Source organism: Stylophora pistillata, chromosome 6 (genome assembly GCF_964205215.1).
Source record: "Stylophora pistillata chromosome 6, jaStyPist1.2, whole genome shotgun sequence".
In the NCBI taxonomy this organism is placed as follows: domain Eukaryota; kingdom Metazoa; phylum Cnidaria; class Anthozoa; order Scleractinia; family Pocilloporidae; genus Stylophora; species Stylophora pistillata.
In genome coordinates, this window is record NC_142524.1 from 22,743,794 (window position 1) to 22,764,574 (window position 20,781).

The 20,781-nt window shown below is 38.3% G+C and overlaps 1 protein-coding gene and 2 pseudogenes across 1 annotated transcript; 2 read left to right on the plus strand and 1 right to left on the minus strand.

Moving 5' to 3' along the window:
- The first annotated feature begins 2,180 nt into the window (after positions 1 to 2,180).
- On the plus strand, positions 2,181 to 6,217 carry LOC111334108 (uncharacterized). The gene is made up of 5 exons (XM_022939796.2): positions 2,181 to 2,484; positions 2,566 to 2,783; positions 3,844 to 3,934; positions 4,203 to 4,352; positions 5,016 to 6,217. The coding sequence occupies exons 1-5, from the start codon at positions 2,379 to 2,381 to the stop codon at positions 5,534 to 5,536; spliced, it is 1,086 nt and encodes a 361-aa protein (XP_022795531.1). The 5' UTR covers positions 2,181 to 2,378; the 3' UTR covers positions 5,537 to 6,217.
- Positions 6,218 to 7,343: 1,126 nt separating this feature from the next.
- The window catches only part of LOC148728849 (uncharacterized), a 14,715-nt pseudogene continuing 1,277 nt past the window's right edge, over positions 7,344 to 20,781 (plus strand).
- Positions 18,069 to 20,275, minus strand: LOC148728850 (uncharacterized; annotated as a pseudogene).

A 20,781-nucleotide genomic window follows, 5' to 3' on the forward strand; every position in this document is an offset into this window, starting at 1 on the left:
GGCGAATCTGACCGAAATACCGTTGACATGCCCATTTATACGGTTCAAGCCACTGCTTTACAAACCTGACAGTGCAGCGTCCTCGGATCACCGCTTCAACCATTCAAAAGTCGTCTCATTTTTAGCCTTGGTGCATAAGCTCTTTTATAAAGAAAACTTAGTTGCCACGGAGCCGCCAGCGAAAAACAACAATTTCATATCGTGTGCAACTTCAGTTCGGCTTTGGCAAATTATATAATTGAGCTTAAGAACTATCCAAAAGGTGAGCCGAGTTTCAAAGCTAAGTTTACAGTATTCTTTCTGAGTTTTGACTTTTTACGTTGTCGATTTGACTCACGGCGAAAAACATTGTAAAAGTTATCGGCATTTCATGGTTTCGTTGAGGTGTCCGCTGACCAGTAAAATACTGTATCGTGCCCTAAAAAACGTATTTCCGCGGTGTCCTCTCCGAGTAACCGAAAATGCCGTGAACACAAGCACCGTTACTTTCAGTTCTCACGTTTAGATAGCTATGTAAAACTATGCTGTTGATGAGGGAACCAGGCAAATTAATCACTAAAGCCTCGTTTCTCTTCCACGAAAGTTTAAAACTTTCCCAAGCCTATCATTGCGAGTTAAAAGTGATGGTTACTTCATTGGCGCTCCAGGAACTGACAAAAGGTTAATAACTTTTCATTTGGATAGAGTATCTTTGTCGGAAAAATCCTGCAAGCAACCTGTCAAAGTGCTTTTACCAATGATAGCTTAAGATGTTTACGTACTCCAAGTACAAGGGCCAGAGATGTGATCAAGCTAAATTCTCTTGAAATTTGCATCCCAAGAGGACATTTGTCAGGTATACTTTGGTATGACTTTGTACGAAAAAGCGAACGAGCGAGCAAATGAATGAGATAATTTAAGAGTAAATGAATGAACGTATGAGCATAATAAGTCGTCTTAAGACAATCGTTTACCACCTGAGCTGCCGGGGCAAAGCCATGGTAACACTCTGTAAATGCTAGAACTACCACTAAAGGTGAATGAGTTATAATCATCATAATTATTATTACAATAACAAAAAGAAGGAGATGTAGAGGAAGAAAAAAAATGATGAGTAATATTGTTAACTTTAGTATAATAGCAATAATGCGTGCAAAATATGATTGTATTTGTGAAATGAAAAACCTGCAAATGTCATAAGCTAGAGCATATCGTTTTACAAATTTAAATCGAAAAATTGTTTACTCAACAAGAGACCATATACTCTCTAGATACACCCCTTTCTTCTTTTTGATTGAGCATTATGTATAATTTATCTTTCTTGACCAACTTAAGAAAAATAAGTTCAATTTAGGATATACATAACACCAAATAAAGTGCCACTTTGGCTACAGGTTATGAGATCATATTTTGTAAATTTGAATATCCAATTTATGGCCATGGGGACGCGTTGAATGTGACACCTGCCCTTTATTCTTTTCTCGTATGAGTGTTTAAAATTGATTATGAATTATAAATTTTGTTTATTCTCTTTCTTTTTTTTTTTTTTTTTTTTTTTTAATTTTCTTACTTCGTCTTATTTTATCATTACATGTCTTCGTTAACCGGTCAAGTGAAAGATCAGAGCAGTCAAAGATCTTCCTTTCACCTGAAATGTCATATCAGGAATGCCTTGACAGTCTTATCCTGCCAACTTTGTATGATAGACGCATAGAACTCAGTTGTTATTCGTTAGATTCCATCGCTAACAATCCCGAACATAAGTTGTACCATCTTCTGCTATCAAGGAAAAAATCTAGTTCGAATTTAAGGCGTCAAGAGATATATAATTTGGCACGTTCTAACACGTGCGCAGAATAGCTCCTAAAGTTTCAAAGAAAGTCGAATTTAATTTTAGATGTTCATACATATTCTAGATTTATCATATTAAGGCTTTTACATTTATATGATTGTATTTAGCTCTGTATTTTAACCAATGTTATCTGTAAAATACACTATTCAGTTTTACGACTGCAAAGTATTTTTCAATAAACGATCTATCTAAATCTTCATCATCTATCTAAGTTTTTAACATTTTTTTGTGGATCATCAAAAATAAATTTAATTAAGGACATCCTTTATACCCATTGGCGTGCTACTTTAGTTAAACAGTATAAATAGATAATTATGTATTTTGTTCATTTGAGCAAGGACACGTCTCTTCAAACGAGTGCTCGAAATTAGTTATGAATTATAAATATTGTTTATTGTTAATGCAATTTCTACCCAATAGGGAGAAGCATTGCTTGCATAGGAAAATAGTCATTGGGAAACCGACACATCGCATGTACCTTGCAAAGATCTTCCTTTCGAAAGAGATTAGTGGTCTTTAGGCCGTTTTGTTTTTTTTTCTCTGAACGATGGCTGTTCTGTGGCAATTTGAGATTTTGACCCCCATCATTTCAGGAATTCTGTTTGTCGTGGTTAAGACGCACTTTTGTGGAAGCGTTTTTGAGGCCCAAGTCGGTAAATATATACCTGCAGTGAAAATACTAAACTGAGTCCTTGAGTTTACCTTGATGAAACACTGTTTCCATTTTATTTCAGACCATGCTTTAATCGGTCACGTAATGCACACGACTGCCGTTAAGGAGGACTTTGAGTGTCAGATGAAATGCATGGAAAAGGACCGATGTAGGTCTGTCAATATTCATATCAGTGAAAGTGATGGTAGCCGACTTTGTGAGCTAAACAACAGTACACGGGAAACGAAGGCAGGTGATTTTAAACAAAAGAAAGGATCTGTATACCATGGCCCTATAAAGGTCAGTACCAAGATTTTCGGTTATACCGATTAGAGCGGTGTGATCCGTTTGAAAAATAGTGGTTATTATGAAACAAAAGGACTTGACTACTTCCAAAACTAAACATCATTACCGATAGGAGAACTTCTTTATTTAAATCAGCAACGTAAAGGGTGGTTTACAAGAGAAGGTTTTTTCCTTAAGAGACTCCTGATTATTTCGATGCTCAAACGAACGTGAATGTTCCTATTATCACAAATATAAATAAATATCAATATGTTTCGTGATTGCTCACTCATCAGTTAATAAAATCCCCTGATGAGGGAGTAGTTACGAAACAGGATTGTAGGGATGAAAGCGTGGTCGTTATTTTTCGATCCCTAACTTAGAAATCGAAAAATACAACATATATTGCTACTTTTATGCATCGAGCACTGTAATACGGAAAAATCGAAACGCAGACTTCTTTATATACATATATGTAAACATTTACATGGCACAACATTTAAGAAGGAGTTTAAATGAGCTGAAAATTAATGTCGGTTTTAAAAGTCACATATACTTACCCAATTTGGCAGCTCGAAGACATGGTTGAGAGGTTGAATCGTTCATCATGCTTTGTGAAGTTTAATTTGTTGCTTAATATAGTTTTGCTATCCCATTCTTAATAAAAAAAAAAAAGTTATAAAGTATCTTTGCCCATGTGAAAGTGGTGTTTTATGTCAAGAACATCTCAGAGCGAATTTGATATTGTGAAAATCTTGAAATCCAAAAAAAGGCAGACCGATCAGCCGTGCGATATTTTTATTGCGAAAAATAGACTGTAAACATTTTGGCGTGCGTCTTCGTGAAAATTTCGAAATAAAGATTGTCTTGTAGATAGTTTTATTACAGTACTTCAAGCTTTGGGTTTGAAATGTTTTCACATTGTGCTGGCAAACACAAAAGGCGTGACGTCACAACTGTCGTTATATTGTCGATCTAAAGGCGAGAAAAATGAATAAGAAAATAAATTTATTCCAAGAGGGAGGAGAGATAGGAAAAAAAAAAAAACATGTCTTTTGCATCCTTTACATGCTAGGCCTCTTGCACGGATGTTTTGAATGGGAGAAATGGAAAAGCTAAAAGTGGTCAGTGCCATCCAGGGTACAAAGGAATACGGTGTCAAACTCGTAAGTGGTGAGAACTTTCCAGATGCACCTGATAGTGTCTTAGTTCCTCCAAATTCGAAGGTTTTTCAAACCAGCCTAACATCTCCAATGAAAGTATTTTTTAACATTATTTTTACTTTAAAGAAAATCCTTTAGTTACGCCGCCACGTACTGGCGAGATATATAGGGCTGCTTATTTAAACAAAGTTTAGCCGTTGTTTAGTGCATTCTTGTTAATTTGTTAAATTTCCATCATTTAAGAAAATACCACATTTCTTTTTTATATTAGCTAAAGGAGGCTTCAATCATAATCTAAGTGGCCATTCCTGTAAGGAAATTCGGGATGCAAACCCCCTTCTCAAAGACGGGGAATACTGGATCGACCTTGAGAAGAACGGAAGCCTCATAAAGGTCTATTGTGACATGACAACTGACGGAGGTAAGACATGGATGTTTAAAAATATACGAATAATAATAATAATAATAATAATAATAATAATAATAATAATTTATCAATTTATAGTGCGCTTTTTACATACAATGATCAAAAGCGCATTACAATTTTGATTAAATTAAAAATTAACTTAAACAATATAATATGTCAAACTGACAATAGAACTCAATATAAAATTGCTCACCGATAGAAAGTTTTAAAAAGATAAGTCTTAATATGCGCCTTAAAACTGTTCACATTAGTAATCGCACGAAGTTCTTTTTGGAAGAGAGTTCCAGAGCCTTGGCGCTGCTACCATAAAAGCTCGATCACCTAACGTCTTGGATCGAGTAGCTGGCATAGAAAGTAAAATACTATCTAAAGATCTAAGGTTATATAGGAACGATTTAAATGTTAGTAAATCACATAGATATTTAGAAGCAAGGCCGTGAATTGCTTTGAACGTAATAAGCAGAATCTTAAATTCTATCCGGGCTTTAACAAGAAGCCAATGCAGACCGCGAAGAAGGGGTGAGACTTGACCCCTGACATGACTTACATTCGTAAGTCTTTCCTTACTAATGAAAGGAAAGACTTAAGACGTCAGATGAAGTTGCTTTGTAAATTGATTCTTTATTTATTCATTGATCTATCTAATTTCCCTATCAGGAGGTTGGCTGCTTGTCTCCAACGTTGTCGTTGACGAACCATCCTCGCGACTGTATTCGTCCGAGTCATCATACCGAGAAATCGGCAACTGCCTTAACAAGAATATATTACTCACAACAAATGCCATGAAAGAACTGAGAACACAATTATCCTTCACTCAGCTGAGATTCCACTGCACCAAACAACAGGGGCGTACCTTTCATGTGACCACGGCTGCTAATAGTACTGGTGAAGCTGTAGTCCAATTCTTTAGCGGTCAGAGAGATACCCGCCCGAACGCATGTGGCTCGTTCATGAGAATGAAGGATGACACCTCGAAGTTAGCTGGCGAATGTTCGCGATGGAGTAGTTGGGGAGCTTTTTCCGGAGGGGAGAGATTTAAGGTCGTTGCCTATGTCAACGGGAAATATCACTGGCTATTTGATAATCCTGGAGGCTTAAGATGGGAATGTGACGACTATATCTCCAGTGAATTTTTCGGATTGTCCACGGGTGACTTCTGGAAGGTGTTTGTTCGTTAAGAACAAATAAACAAATCTGCTTAATCCCTTTAAGACCTATATTATTATATCCTCACTTTGTGGGGCACTGTGGAAAAAAAAAAGATAACAAAGCGCGATTTCTACACTGACTCTAATACCGCTTTACATTCAGTAACTAGTTGGAGGAAATATTTTCTAGCCCGCGAAGAACTGATCAGGTCGTAAGATCCTCTTTGCACTATCGGACATTTTTTGTTGTGAAGTGCATCACATCCTTTGTTGTGAATTGATAAACTCAAGGCTACAGGGTACTTGAAATACATCATGTGGACTTATAATTGATAACCCATCGATCTCGCTAATGAAACATTGTCTTGAAACAAATGAAAGGCCTGCTCTAAACAACTCGTTTGATACAAAACCAAAATATACTAAACATTCTTGAGATGAATGCCTCATCACTTATTTAAGTAACATATATCCATGTTATTGTTCCATATGAATAAGAATTCAACTGAAGCAATACTTGTAGAAGCTGATTTTAGAACATAATTGGGCCAGCCCTCAAGAAAAAAAGTAAGGAGATGTACAACATTGTGAATTTTTCAGAGAATTTACCATCTCGTTTCACCAAGTTCTCGATGTGGTAAATTACTCTAAAGTAATAAAATAAACATCAGTGGTGTTATAATTTATATATATCACTGAAATGGTAACCTAGTGATGGCCCAACCGTCAATTTATTGGTAGTTGCCGGTTAGCATGATTCCTCGTGGGGGAACTCGTTATTTTACCCTTTGTCCCATACAGGTGATTAAAGGTCCTATATTTTTTCTTTTATTTTTGGAAATTCGAGGAAATGATCGAAATCTTTGACAAAATTCGATCTATATTAATTAAATTGAAATGGTGATGATAGTTTTTATCTTTCCCTTCACAGTTTCACAACGTGGATTTGTGGAAATCATGATCGAAATGAACCAAAACATAATTTTTCTTTCTTTGCATCTGTATTTTACATGGTATTTTTCAGGAAAAAAAAATACACTGTAGATATATGGATAGAGGCTGAACTGTTGTGCGGGAGGTCGAGGGTTCGAACCCCGGCCGTACCAACACTCAAGGTCTTAAAACAAGTGAGAAGAATATGCTACCTTTCTATAACATTAAGAAATGGTTAGATACTCTAGTCTTCTCGGATAGGGACGAATAAATGGAGGTCCCGTCTCCTGCAGGGTTAGGGGTAGGAGACGTTAATTTCCCACGCACGAGATTTCTGTGTGATGGGATGTCCTCCTCTGGGGTGGTTGCTGGGTGGGAATTGGCCCTGAAAAGCCCCCCATGGGGAGTGGTCAGTTAACATATGTATGTATGTATGTATGTATGTATGTATGTATGTATGTATGTATGTATGTAACTACAGTATTTCCTCGGATCTTGCTCCTGCATCCTATGTTACACCCGGGTAAATAACGATAGCAATACCTGTCGTGATAACCTCCTCAGGTATTATATTTTGATTTGACTAAGGGAGAGATATTTATTAACAAAGAGCAAGGACATAAACATTACCACAAAAGTCTACGTTATTCGAGATAAATTAATTGCCCTGGTTGCTTCTAAAATGAATTTAGTTGTTTTTTCCCATTAAGAATTTGTGTCCTCGAGAGAAAGACTCTGGGTGTTTATCCGGTCAAAAAACACTCAGGAAATCGACATTGATCATAGTTCCAGTATAATACTTTCACCGTGTAGCGCTCCCACCAACTCAAGAGTAGTTCTCCGAATGAGTTTGTGTCAGTATTCCCTGTACTTTTGTTTTATTTTGCCATTGCTTTGCTGTGTGATGTTCAAAACTGTTTCCTCAGAAGGTTAGTGGCACGAATCTAGTCCTAATTCTATATAGTTTCCGAATGTTTCTACCTTTCTATTGTATTGATTTAAACTGGTGATTGAATTATAACGTGAAAAAAATACACAGTTCAAATTCAGTTTCCTTGTCGATAGAGGCGAGCTCCTTGTTGATGTTGTCTACACAATTAGTTCAGCTGAAAAAAATATCATCGTTTAAAGTCAGTTTCATTGTCATTGGCAGCGAGCTGCTTGTTGTTGTTGTCGATTCAGTCGACACAATCAATTTGTAGGAGAATCAATCAAATTTACCTCGTCGAATTGACCACTTTCATAAATGGCTGCCGGATTGATATTCTTTTGTTTAAATCTAAATTAGCCTTTCTGGCCTCGTTCTCCAGTTTAAAATTCAAAAGAATGCATTATCTCAAGCGAGGCTAGTGAGGCTAATTTGAATTTAAACAAAAAGAATATCAATCCGGTAGCCATTTATGAAAGTGGTGTATTGATGAAGTCAAAGTCTTTCACATTCTTCTTTATAAACATAATACATCATGTAAATGACCAAGCATAACAGGAAAATCTTTACTAAAATTTTATCATTTGTCGTAAGCGAACTCGTAAGCTTCTGTACATATAAACGAAAAATGATTCCAAGCTGATATATCTTGGCTCTCATCACCAATTCAAGAGGCTGATTGGAATGAAACAGTTTCATCTGTGCATTTCATACTTTCAAAGACACTGAGGTGAATAACTGTTTTAGTACCTGGTACAAAAATACCAAAAAATAGCTTATTTCTTTAAAAAAAAAAAAAAAAAAAACCAAGAATAGTCCGAAAATCAAATTCTTGACGTGAGATTTTGTTTAATCGGCGGCTTGGAGGGATAAGCATAATTTACTTGTGTGGTACAAACTAACGAAATATTATCAGAGCATTAAACCACTACTTGTCCTATCCTTTTTCCTTTTTTTCTTTTTCCTTTTTTTTTTTTTTTTGCGACATTAATTAAACTGCTTCTGCCCATTACTAACCCTCGTCTTACGCTCGTGACGTAATGAATGTCAACCGACTCTATTTCTTAACTTTGTAGATCAAGAACTATCATTCCTCGAAATAAATTTCTATGAATCAGGAATGTGGTCATTTAAAACGTATCAAAATTAAAACGTGTTCAGAATTAAAAAAGAGATATCTCTCTCTCACCCAGACAATTGCCGCTCTTTCGAATTTAAGCAATTCAAAGGATTTGACGGTCAACGCCTCATGAAACACGTGATTGAAGCTAAAGCTGTCAAGGATAAAGGAATATGTGAGATACGATGTTTCATGGAGGCAAACTGTGTCAGTTACAATCTCGAAAAGCGACCAAGTGAAGATGACGGAAGACGTAATTGTGAGCTGAATAATGTTACTCACGAAGGAAATGAAGAAGACCTGGTTTAGGACGAAGGTTTCATTTTTTTATTTATTTATTTACTCAAATTCAATTACACAGATAATCAAAACAAAAACAAAAACAAGGAGTTAAATATATATACAAGTATAAAAAAGAGATATCTGAGTAATTAGGCCAGTTTATACAGAATTCTAGATTCCTTATTTTAAATAAACTGCCTGTGATAAAATACAAAAAAAATTAAAAACTAACTTAGACAAATAGCAACAACAATACGTAATCAAAAATTATAAAAATTTATCCTTACTTAAGTTAAATTTACTGATATAAAACTGATTCACTTTCTTACTAAACAATGATACTCGATCAATTGTCCTAATAGCTACAGGCAGGTCATTCCATAAATCCACAATGCGATTAAAAAATGAGAATTTAAAAACATCGGTTCTAAAGCGACCCTTGGCAAGTATGGCTTCTGTGTTCCTCATATTGTACTTATATGATTTGAAGCTAACATATGATAGGACGTCAAAATCAATGTGCCCCTTCAGACATTTAAAAAAGAAACATAAATCTAAAACCTCCCTTCTAAACTCGAGAGGCAAAAGACCTAATTTTAGTAAACGTTCTGGATAAGTTAAATCACATTTCAAGATAAATTTGGTGGCACGCCTTTGAACACGCTCAAGGGCCTTAATTTTTGCTTTAGTATAGGGAGACCAAACTTGAGATGCGTACTCCAGCTGCGGTCGTACCAACGATTTATATAGAATCAACATAGTTTTTTGGTCGCAATCAATGGTGCACGTTCTATAGATAATACCCAACATCTTATTTGCTTTACTTATAGCAAAGTCAATGTGATCGTTCCAGGATAAATTTGAAGAAACATGAACGCCTAGATCTTTCTCAGTTGAAACGACTGCAACCTGTGACCCACTCAGATTATATGATGTGTGCATAAAACTCTTTTTCTTTGTCAAGATAAGGTGCTTACACTTATTAGCGTTGAAATTCATCGAATGCTCAGACGACCAACCAGTTAAGCTTAGCAAGTCTCTTTGTAGTTGAACTGCGTCAGCACCGTTATCAATAACTCGATAACACTTCATATCATCCGCATAGAGTTGGACAGTAGTCTTAGCATCCGTCACACTTGGGGCACTGTTAATATATATTATAAACAACAAGGGTCCCAGGATAGACCCCTGGGGCACACCGGATGAAATAGGTAGTAAAGAAGATGCTCGGCCATCTATAACTGTCATATGCAAACGATCTGTCAGATAACTTCTAAACCAAGATAGCAAGTTTCCTCTTATACCAACGCCATACAGTTCCCTTAATAAGCAGTTAAATGATACAGAGTCAAATGCTTTACTGTAATCCAGAAATACTGCATCAAGCTGTTTCTTCTCATCAAGTGCTTTGGCAAAGACAAATGTAGATCTGAGAAGACTTGTAACACATGAACGTCCTTTGACAAAACCGTCTTGTTGGTCAGCGGCGCAATGGCGCATGGTCAGCGGTTGGTCGGCGGCGCAATGGCGGTCAGTCGTAATTTTCTTGGCTCCGCCATAGCCACTTATCTATATCTGTTCTGTTGTTTAAGTCGCTCTTTAATTTATCTAAATACGCTCATTTTCTGTCCATCTTATGCCCTTGATGATTCTGGAGTTACAAAGACCACTAATGAAGTGGATTTATACCGTGCAAGTTGCTCGTCGTCGATGCGTTTGTTCCGCCATCTTGGATTTTCATCTTCAACAAGATCACATCGCTACTTCACTGCTCGGATATCTCATACTCCGAACTCTGTTTCTTCCTTTAACCTAACGAGTCTTCGCTTAACAACTAGTGGCGACATCAGCCCGAACCCTGGTCCACCAATTACGTCTTTTACAACAAATCGTCGAGCAGTTAAACATCGAAGCCATCATCATAGCCACCGCTCCAACGTTGTGCAGGTAAACCGCGTATCTGATCTCCATTTGAGTACATCGAACACTCAGCTGACCATGTGCACGTTAAATGCTCGTTCTATTTCAAACAAATCTGCACTGTTTGTTGATTATGTCGACGAATGCAAAGCTGACCTAGTTGCAATAACTGAAACTTGGTTATCAGACAACGACTCCGCTGTGTGCTACGAGATAACTCCTGCTGGCTATAAACTGTTACACTGCCCTAGGGGTGATCGTAGAGGTGGAGGTACGGCCCTCTTGTTCAGAGATAACATCAATGTTTCCAAGCTCGAAACTGTTTCAACGATTTCCTTTGAATCTTCTGAATACCTTGTCTGCACTGGCTCCCTACGCTTTCGACTGGCAATCATCTATCGACCGCCGTACTCTGTTAATCATCCTGTGACTGTAAACAGCTTTATTGACGAATTTTCAGAGTACCTTGAATCTGTTATCCTATCTAACGACGTCCTGTGTTTAACTGGCGATTTTAACATCCATGTTGATGATCACAATGATTCAGCTGCTTGTCGCTTTTTGGATTTATTGGAGTCAATGTCTTTAACTCAACATGTGACAGAACCAACGCATGAACTTGGTCATACACTAGATCTGGTAATTACTCGAACGTCAGACAACAACCTTATTAGCGGTCGACCATCGCCTGACATTCTATTTTCGGATCATCTAGCGTTACTTTTCAAATTGAAAACACCTCGACCACCTCTCAAAGTTGGGCGTGTCTCATTTAGGAAGCTGCGATCAATTGATAAGTCTGCTTTTGCGGATGAAATCTGTAACAGCGAGCTTCTTCAAACAGATACTGAAGATCCTGACGAGCTTGCCGCCTTATTCAACAACACATTGCGTTCCCTGCTGGATCGGCACGCTCCTGTTAAGCAAAAGAATGTTACTATTAGAACTCGTGTTCCATGGATGAATCATGAAATCATATCGGCTAAACGTCAACGGAGGAAAGCTGAAAGGAAATGGAGGGCTTCTAAAGCACACATCGATTTACTATCCTATCGCGCAATGAGAAATCGAGTGACGTTTTTGAGTAACGAGGCCCGTAGTGCATACTATACAAACTTCATAACTGAGAACAGCACGGACCAGAGAAGGTTATTTAGAGCAAGTAAGTCCCTGCTGAATTTATCAAATGGTCCTGGCCTCCCACTGTCGACTAATGATTATCAGTTGGCTAATGATTTTGGAAAATTCTTTGCTCAAAAAATTGCTGATATCAAGTCTGCTATTGCAAACCAGAGCCGCCTTCCTGTCACCATTGACGCTGCCAGTACTGTGACTGCTTCCTGTTTTTCAGAATTTACTCTCCTGTCCGAATCAGAGGTGTTTGATTTAATCAAAGCTTCATCAAAGAAATCTTGTCTTCTTGATCCTATTCCAACCAAGCTTCTTACTGACTTCGCCGATGTGCTACTACCTCCGATCACGAAAATAATAAATCTTTCGCTTGATTCTGGTTATTTTCCACGCATCTGGAAAAGTGCTCTAGTACGGCCGCTGCTGAAGAAGGATGGATTACCTCTTGTTTTTAAGAACTACAGACCCGTGAGTAATTTGGCATTTATTTCAAAGCTGGTTGAGACTGTTGTTGCCAAGCTACAGCATTATCTGAATGGCAACAATCTGTTCCCAGTGTTTCAATCCGCCTATCGACAGAACCACAGCACAGAAACTGCACTCCTTAAGGTTACGAATGACATTCTCCTTAACATGAACAGTCAACGTGTTACTCTACTTATTCTGCTCGATTTAAGTGCTGCCTTCGACACAGTTGATCACGACACCATGCTACGTCGACTTGAGTCATCATTTGGTATACAGGGGAAAGCCCTCTCCTGGTTTACGTCCTATTTGTCTGGTAGAACTCAACGGATCATGATTAACGATTCGCTATCGGAACCTTTTAAATTAGAATGCGGTGTGCCTCAAGGTTCCTGTCTGGGTCCGTTATTGTTTTCGTTGTATACGAGCAAGCTTTTTGAGATCATTGAATATCATTTGCCCACGATTCATTGTTACGCTGATGACTCACAAGTTTACATCTCATTTAGTCCCAACGACAGAGCTGAACAACTTGCTGTAGTGAGGAGTATGGAGGACTGCATCAGAGACATTCGTCTTTGGATGTTGAATAATGATCTTAAATTAAATGACGACAAGACTGAATTCCTTATCATTGGCACATCACAACAGCTGGGAAAGCTCGACAATATCAGTATACGTGTGGGCGACTCAGACATACACCCCGTGCCAATTGCGAGAAATCTTGGTTCCTGGTTTGATTCAAGGCTCTCCATGGCAACACACATCACGAAAATTTGTGCCTCTTCATTTTACTACATTTATAATATTCGTCGGATCAGAAAGTACCTTTCACAGCAGTCAACTGAAACTCTTGTCCATGCATTCATAACGAGCCGCCTGGACTATTGTAATGGCCTATTATATGGACTACCGGACTGCTTGTTGAATAAGCTGCAACAAGTACAGAATGCTTGTGCCAGACTTATTCTTAAAGAACAGAAATTTTGTCATATTACGCCCTTAATTTTTAAGTTACACTGGTTACCAATTAGATATAGAATTGAGTTTAAAATATTGTTAATTACTTTTAAGATTCTTAATTTTTTAGCCCCTTCTTATCTATCCTCTCTTATTTCCCTTAGACCCCCCTCCAAATATAATTTAAGAAATTCCAGCGATAAGCTTTTACTTAGCCATCCATCATTTAAATCGAAAGCTACACTGGGGGACCGTTGCTTTACCTGTGCCGCTCCGAAACTATGGAACGAACTACCGCTGGATATTAGGAGCGCAGGAACAGTAAATATTTTTAAAGCTAAACTTAAGACTCACCTTTTTCGTAGTGCATTTTTATAGCTTTTTTAGCCATTCTAAGTTTACTTTTAATAGTTTCTTAAAATTATTGTAAGTCTATTTTAATGGTAATTTTTAATCTTGTAATGCGCATTTGAACATTTTATGGAATTTGCGCACTATAAATTTTAATATTATTATTATTGTAGATGGTAAAGTTTAGGCTGGATAAAGAGAAAAACACATGAAAAAACGCACTTTTCAAGGACTTTGGAGATGATACACAGTACCGATATCCCTCTATAGTTTTCAACCATTTCCTTGTCACCAGACTTAAAAACTGGAACCAGATTAGCCACCTTCCACATTTTTGGAAAACAACCACTACCGAGTTGTTTGTTGAACAAGGTACAAAGAGGAGATGAAATCGAATCTGCACACTCTTTCAGTAGCCGAGATGTTACACCATCTGGACCGCAGGATTTACAGATGTTTAACTCTTCCAAGAATTTCAAAACAGTAGCCGGAGAAAGTTCGATGTTATTCAAAATATCGGCACCAACATCGAAGTCACCGAGAAAGCAGTCTTCATGCAAAGGGACACAGTCATCACCCTTAAAAACTGAATTAAAATAGTTGTTAAATAACTCAGCTTTATCCTGAGCGTCAGACACATTGGCTCGATTGTATCGGACAGAAGATGGAAGTCTTTTGTTCTTATATTTGGATTGATAAAAAGCCCAGAATCGCTTGGGATTCTCTGTCAAAGTAGATGATAGTCCTTTAAAGTACTGTTTACGTTTCCATTTGATGAGGGACTTGAGTTCCGCCCGACACCTTCGGAAAGTTGCCCAGTGATAAACAGAGGAAGACTTTTTAGCTTTCTTTCTGAGTCTCTCTTTCTTTCTCACAGCTTTCAGAACTTCTGCGTCAATCCATGGAGCACTATTAGCCGATCCAACTTTTATTTTAGGAACACAATCGTCTACAGCTGCGAGAAAGAGATCCAACCACTTGGCGGTTGAAAGTTCCATGTCATCTTCCTCATAGGCTAAATCCCAAGGTACAAACTTTACGAGATTTCGTAACTCAGCAAAATCAGCATCTTTATAATTATAAACGTAACGCTTAAATGCTTTAATGCGTTTCGGTGGTACAATATAAATAATTGAGAAGAATTTGCTACCTTTCTATAACGTCAAGAAATGGTTAGATATTCTAGTCTTCTCGGATAGGGACGAATAAATGGAGGTCCCGTCTCCTGCAGGGTTGGGGTAGGAGACGTTAATTTCCCACACACGAGATTACTGTGTGATGGATGTCCTCCCCTGGGGTGGGATGGGTGGGATATAGGGCGCACTTAATAAGGAGCCTCGCTCTGTTGTGCGACCCTCACCACACTCTGGTGAAAGTGAGTAAATCATAAATCATATGGTCTGAGGAAAATTCCCCAGAGAGACTTTCGATACGCCTGACATATTCTGGGACCGAAGTGATGAGCAAATCAAGCGTTGTCGCTCTGTCATTAGCACATCGTGTTGGTACATTAATCAACTGAGACCAAAAGCAGTCATATAGGCATTCAATAAATATGGAATCAAAATTGGATGATGAAGTGTAGTTGGACCAGTTAACATTGGGAAAATTAAAATCTCCCAAAATAAAAATGTTGTTTATTCCATTTCGATGAACATTGTAAAAGATATTCACAACATTCTGTAGATATCCAGAGTCCATATTCGGTGGTCGGTAGAATACTGCAATAATCATTTTGGAGTTGTTTGTATCTGATATTTCACATACAACAACCTCAAGTTCATCCATTTCAAGATCACGGCGGCGAACTGATATAAAATCAGACTTAAAGCACAGCAAAACACCACCACCACGTTGACCCTGTTGTCTATCTCGACGAAAGATAACATAATTTGAGTCGAGAATTTCAGTATCCATTATTCTCTGATGGAGCCAAGTTTCAGTAATAGCTACAACATCCACGCCTTTAGTTCTAACAAGATCCTGAAGTTCACCAAGCTTGTTGCAAATTGATCTTACATTTAAAGAAAGACAGCGAATAATTGACTTAGACGATTGTTTATCAGAATAGCGAGCTTGCCCAACTGCACGTGGAGGTCCAGGATTAGATTTTATGTCGCCAGAGAGCAATAAATACTCCGTATTAAATGTAGCACAAGTATTTGAGTAGTAGCTGACCCTAGCCGGATGAAACCTCCTTCTCCTCGAGCGTCTTGACCTTTCAAGATCAACATGGCCGCCACGTGGTTCGTAGGAGAGCGTAATTTCATCTTCATACGCCCAGAAACGTGTTTGAGAGTTACTGACAACACCTTCCGAAGAGACGTAAAGTTGGCTGCAAACGGAATAGCCATAATGAAAAGTCACAGGCCTTAGAAAAATGCAAGAAATAACAAAAATTGCGGAGCATACAAACGCGTGACCGCCTGCCATTATGCTAATTGATGCCATTATATCATTTACCGAGGAGTTGAGGCAAGTTAACTGTTCTCCTTGGATTTATTTAGGAAACTGATCACCAACAGAACAGAATCGAGGACTTGCATGAATTGGGCTTGCTTCATATCTGTTGCGTTGCATTGTGTTGCACTCGAGTAGCTTTAAGAATAGATAGATAGATAGATAGATAGATAGATAGCCCTTTTTTCAAAACGATGAGTTTTAAAGATACATGAGCTTGTGGGGTCGTTTGCAATTAACTAATCACTAAATGTACTAAAACCTAAAATCTAGGGGTACGTATAAAAATTCTAAACTTAAACAAGCGGTGCTTACGAATGCAGAATTGTAAACATAAATTCAAATTATACAAAGTCATCTTTTTTAAAATTACAAGTAAATGCAGACGTTATCTTAAAACTGAATTGAATAAAATTAACTAGAGATTTAAGCTTCAGCCTGAGGTCGCGATATAAAATATTTTTTTGTCAGGGCACTACAATTGTTAGTCACTGCATTCCACAGGACTGAGCCTCTAAACGCGACAGAGTCTTTCTTGTAGCGCGTGTTGAAGCGTGGAACAGTTAAGGAAGCGCAAGCCCGATTTGAATAATTTAAGACCCGTTTCTTAAAAATCAGATCAATTAGTATAGCAGGTAACCTATCGTGGAAAGCTTTATGAAAACAGATAAAAATAACTGATTTATAATAAATAGACAGAGTCGGCCATTGGGCCCGTTGTAGGACATCAGCAGATGCTATGTCTTTCGGCAAATTAAAAATAAGTCTCGCAGCCCTACAATGAAGTCTTTCCACGAACTGAAATAAGTCGGAATTGCAGCAAGATCCCCATAGTATAAGACCATAAGTCACTGATCATAAGTCGTGAAAAGAGTGAAGAGGGTTGGCCCCAAAACGGACCCTTGAAGAATTCCAAAAGGGATCGGTATCATCTCTGAGGTTGATCCATTAACGGCTGTGAATTGCTATCTTTCCTTTAAGTAACTTTTAAGTCAGAATCACCTTGGCTATCGATAAAAACAACCATATACGAGTTGGGAATACCAGATTGCTGGTAAATTCATTACAAATCCTGTTGTGCAGTCGGCGGTAGACTTGTAAGCAAATGAGCTGAATATTTCCTTACTACATGACGAGTTAATTACATCTCAGTTGCTTTACCTTAGTGGTTATTATCACTATGATGATTATTTGATTTTCTTTTTCTAAATGTCAGAATAACTGTGCTACAAATCCTTGCAAGAACAACGCAATTTCTCAAAGCGGTTATACTGACAAAGGTTACCGCTGTTTGTGTTTTGCTGGATTCAAGGGTCAGATTTGTGATGAAGGTAATATTTTTTAGAAATAGTGTAACTTTAAACATTACTTAGAATCAAATCTAGAGCTAAAACTAGAAACAGCTTCAAATACCATGAAAATCAATATAGTATATTTTTCAGATATTGACGAATGCACTACAGAAAAACACGGCTGCAGTGCGGATGCCGTGTGCAACAACACCAAGGGATCGTTCACATGCTCTTGTAACCCTGGATATCTGGGGAAGGCGAAGATTGTAAAGGTGAATTCAAATACTCTTTTTTTATCTAATGGGATGTTCCCTGCAGAAACGATAACGCTAAATGCAATCTTGGGCTTTTATCAGATATTGATGAACGTGCTGCTGGGAAACACGAGTGCAGTTCTGATGTTGTGTGCAACAATTTAAGGGGTTCGCACAACTGTACTTGTGGACCTGGATATTCTGGAGATGGAAACACCTGTCAAGGTAGACCCGGTTATTAATTTGTTTCAGTTAAAACCGAATAATCCTGTAGAAATTTAAGAATAAACACTAGCGAGAAAAACACACAACGTTTCGATGACTCCATGTCATCATTCTCAAGTGAGAAGAGAATAAAAATGAATAGTTAATTTATACCGTACGAAGGTGGCAAACGTAAAAAGTTTAAAATATTTAAAATATTTAAATAAATAATTGCGCGTGGTGAGTTCATAAATGTAAACTATTAAATAAATAGTTTCGCGCGTATGGAATCCGATTGTTTGTTCAAAGAGGGCTTCATCTTCTTTATGAAAAGGATTTCATGAACTAAACAGTCCAGTTTCCCGGTGCACTTTTTAAGTACGTTGAAATGCTTGGTCAGGTCGCCGATGGTTTGTAGGCCGTGGTCGTTCTTTAGATGTTTGCCGATGGCCGAATTACGGTGCTCATTAATACGTTGATGTAAATGCCGGCTGGTGTACCCGACGTACTCTGCATCACACAGATCACATTTTCACATTTATAATTATATACAACGCATTGTTGGCTAACTATAGGAGGTTTAGGCTCACGTACTCTGAGATCTTCACAGATTTTGGGACTCTTGAACACGGGATAAAGGATGTGATCGATTTTGTTGCTTAGATCTGATAATTGCCTTTTCACTGCGTCAGCTGACTTTTGATCTTTAAAAGGCAAAACCACTCGGTGAAGAGCATTTTCGGTGACGGATAATTGAGCTTGCACTCCAGGGTTTTCCGACCTAACTGAGGTGACAAAGTGAGAGATGGTGGAATTGATTAGGTGGTCGGGATACTTGAGGTTTGTAAACATCATCTTTAGATGATCATATTCAGATTTGAAGGACTCCCATGTGGACGACAGGCGGAATGCACAATTCAACATGGTCTTAAGTAGTGATTTCTTGTACCTTTTATCGACGTGGCTCTGGCGATGAAGCAATAGGCCTGTGTTTGTTGGTTTCCGATAAACACTAGTTTCTAGTTTACAGCCTTTCTGGAGCACTTCCATACCGACAAAAGGTAACTTGTTTCCAGATGCTAGCTCCATGGTGAAGTGTATGGACGGATGGCAGTTATTTAGCGTTGATAATAAATCTTCTGCCACTGGTACACTTGTGACAATAGCAAACGTGTCATCCACGTACCTTCTGTAAAATTCAGGGAGCTTGTTGTCTTTATCTAGTTTCTCTTCGATAGAAAAGAGAAATGCGTTTGCCATAAGTGGGCCCAATGGAGAACCCATGGCCACACCGTCGGTCTGCTCGTAAAGATTGCCATCAAATTGGAATAGTTGATTCATGGTTGCAACTTCTAGAAGTTGAACCAGTTCAGGCTTTGTAATGCTGAGGTCGTGTGTAGTATTAAACCAGTTGTCAGCGAACGCCTTCTCAGCGATGATTTCGATCGTTTCTTGAAGCGGCACATTAGTGAATAGTGAAGTGACGTCATAGGATACCAGAATGTCATTCTCGTCGATGACTAGGTTTTGAATCTCATCGGCGAAGGAGAAGGTATCTGATATTGTGTAGCGATTGCTTGACAGGGGCTTCAGTTTGTCATCAAGCCTCTTGGCGAGGGCATAGTTGTAAGTGCCGGTGGCAGATAGGATAGGTCTCATCGATAGATTCTCTTTGTGTGTCTTAGGGAGTCCATAAAGATGGGCAAGGCGTCAGCCAGCCTGGCAAACACAGTCGGCAATCTGCTTTGGTAAGATCTTCCGTACAACAGATGCAAGGTGCTTTTCCTTCTCCAATAGAGGGTGGTAATGCTTTACTGGGCGGCCTCTCGTTTTTGGTCTCTGCAGGCTGACAGGTGTGAACTTCGATGTATCATTGATAGATGCCTGGCTCAGCAGGTTAATATAATCAGATTTGTTCATGATGACTACACCAGTACCTTTATCTGGCTTCGTGACGACGATGTTGTCAAGTCGTTTCAACTGCTTTATAGCCCTTTGAAGTGGTTTTGGCGGCTTCGGTGATTTGCACTCGATGTAATTAAGTGCAATAGAACGGAGGGTTGCGGCAGTTAACTCTTTGTTGTCATCAGCAACTGTCCGCTCCAGTTTCCAGTAGAGTTTTTCAAAACTAGCTTTTATCTCGATGGCAGATATGCGTTGTGGAAGGGAGAACTTTAAACGTCGGGAGAGAACAAGCTTTTGGAAAAATGAGAGCTTGTGTGATGAGATGTTGTGGATGTGCTTGTCGACATCATGATCCTTGTTCAATAGCCTTATTATCTTGTTGGTATGATTGGCCATTACACTCTCGATGTGTTTCTTCCGTAGGTTTGCCATAGTTCTTACGATGTACATGTATTGGAGCGGCGAGCAGTTGAGACGTATTTCGTCATAAATCGCGTTGATCTCATCTTTCAAGGTTTCCTTCTGCTTGAGCTTTGATCCGAGTTCCTCTCTGATGACATTCGCACTGAACTGCTCGGATGCGTTAGACCACTTTTTTGACTTTGTCTGGTCGACTTTGGCCAGAAGATGAAGCCCTCTTTGAACAAACAATCGGATTCCATACGCGCGAAACTATTTATTTAATAGTTTACATTTATGAACTCACCACGCGCAATTATTTATTTAAATATTTTAAATATTTTAAATTTTTTACGTTTGCCACCTTCGTACGGTATAAATTAACTATTCATTTTTGTTCTCTTCTCACTTGAGAATGATGACATGGAGTCATCGAAACGTTGTGTGTTTTTCTCGCTAGTGTTTATTATTAAATGTCTAACAAAATCTAATGTCATTCGAATCCTGTAGAAACGAAAAAAAATTAAAAATAAAAGAAAGAAAACAGCTGTTGCAAATGTATTTGTCACTTTTGAGTCGCGTAAAAGTTTTACACGACTCAATCACCAAAAGTGACAAGCCTGGATATTCTGGAGATGGATGGACTTGTACAGGTAAATTTACTTTGATAT

What these genes read in the sequence shown, in the direction of transcription:
- LOC111334108 (XM_022939796.2), top strand. Translation starts at nt 2,379, where the DNA reads ATGGCTGTTCTGTGGCAATTTGAGATTTTGACCCCCATCATTTCAGGA. An exon ending in TATACCATGGCCCTATAAAG is followed by an intron (nt 2,784 to 3,843) that starts GTCAGTACCAAG and finishes TTTACATGCTAG; the next exon opens with GCCTCTTGCACGGATGTTTT. An exon ending in AGGAATACGGTGTCAAACTC is followed by an intron (nt 3,935 to 4,202) that starts GTAAGTGGTGAG and finishes TTTTTATATTAG; the next exon opens with CTAAAGGAGGCTTCAATCAT.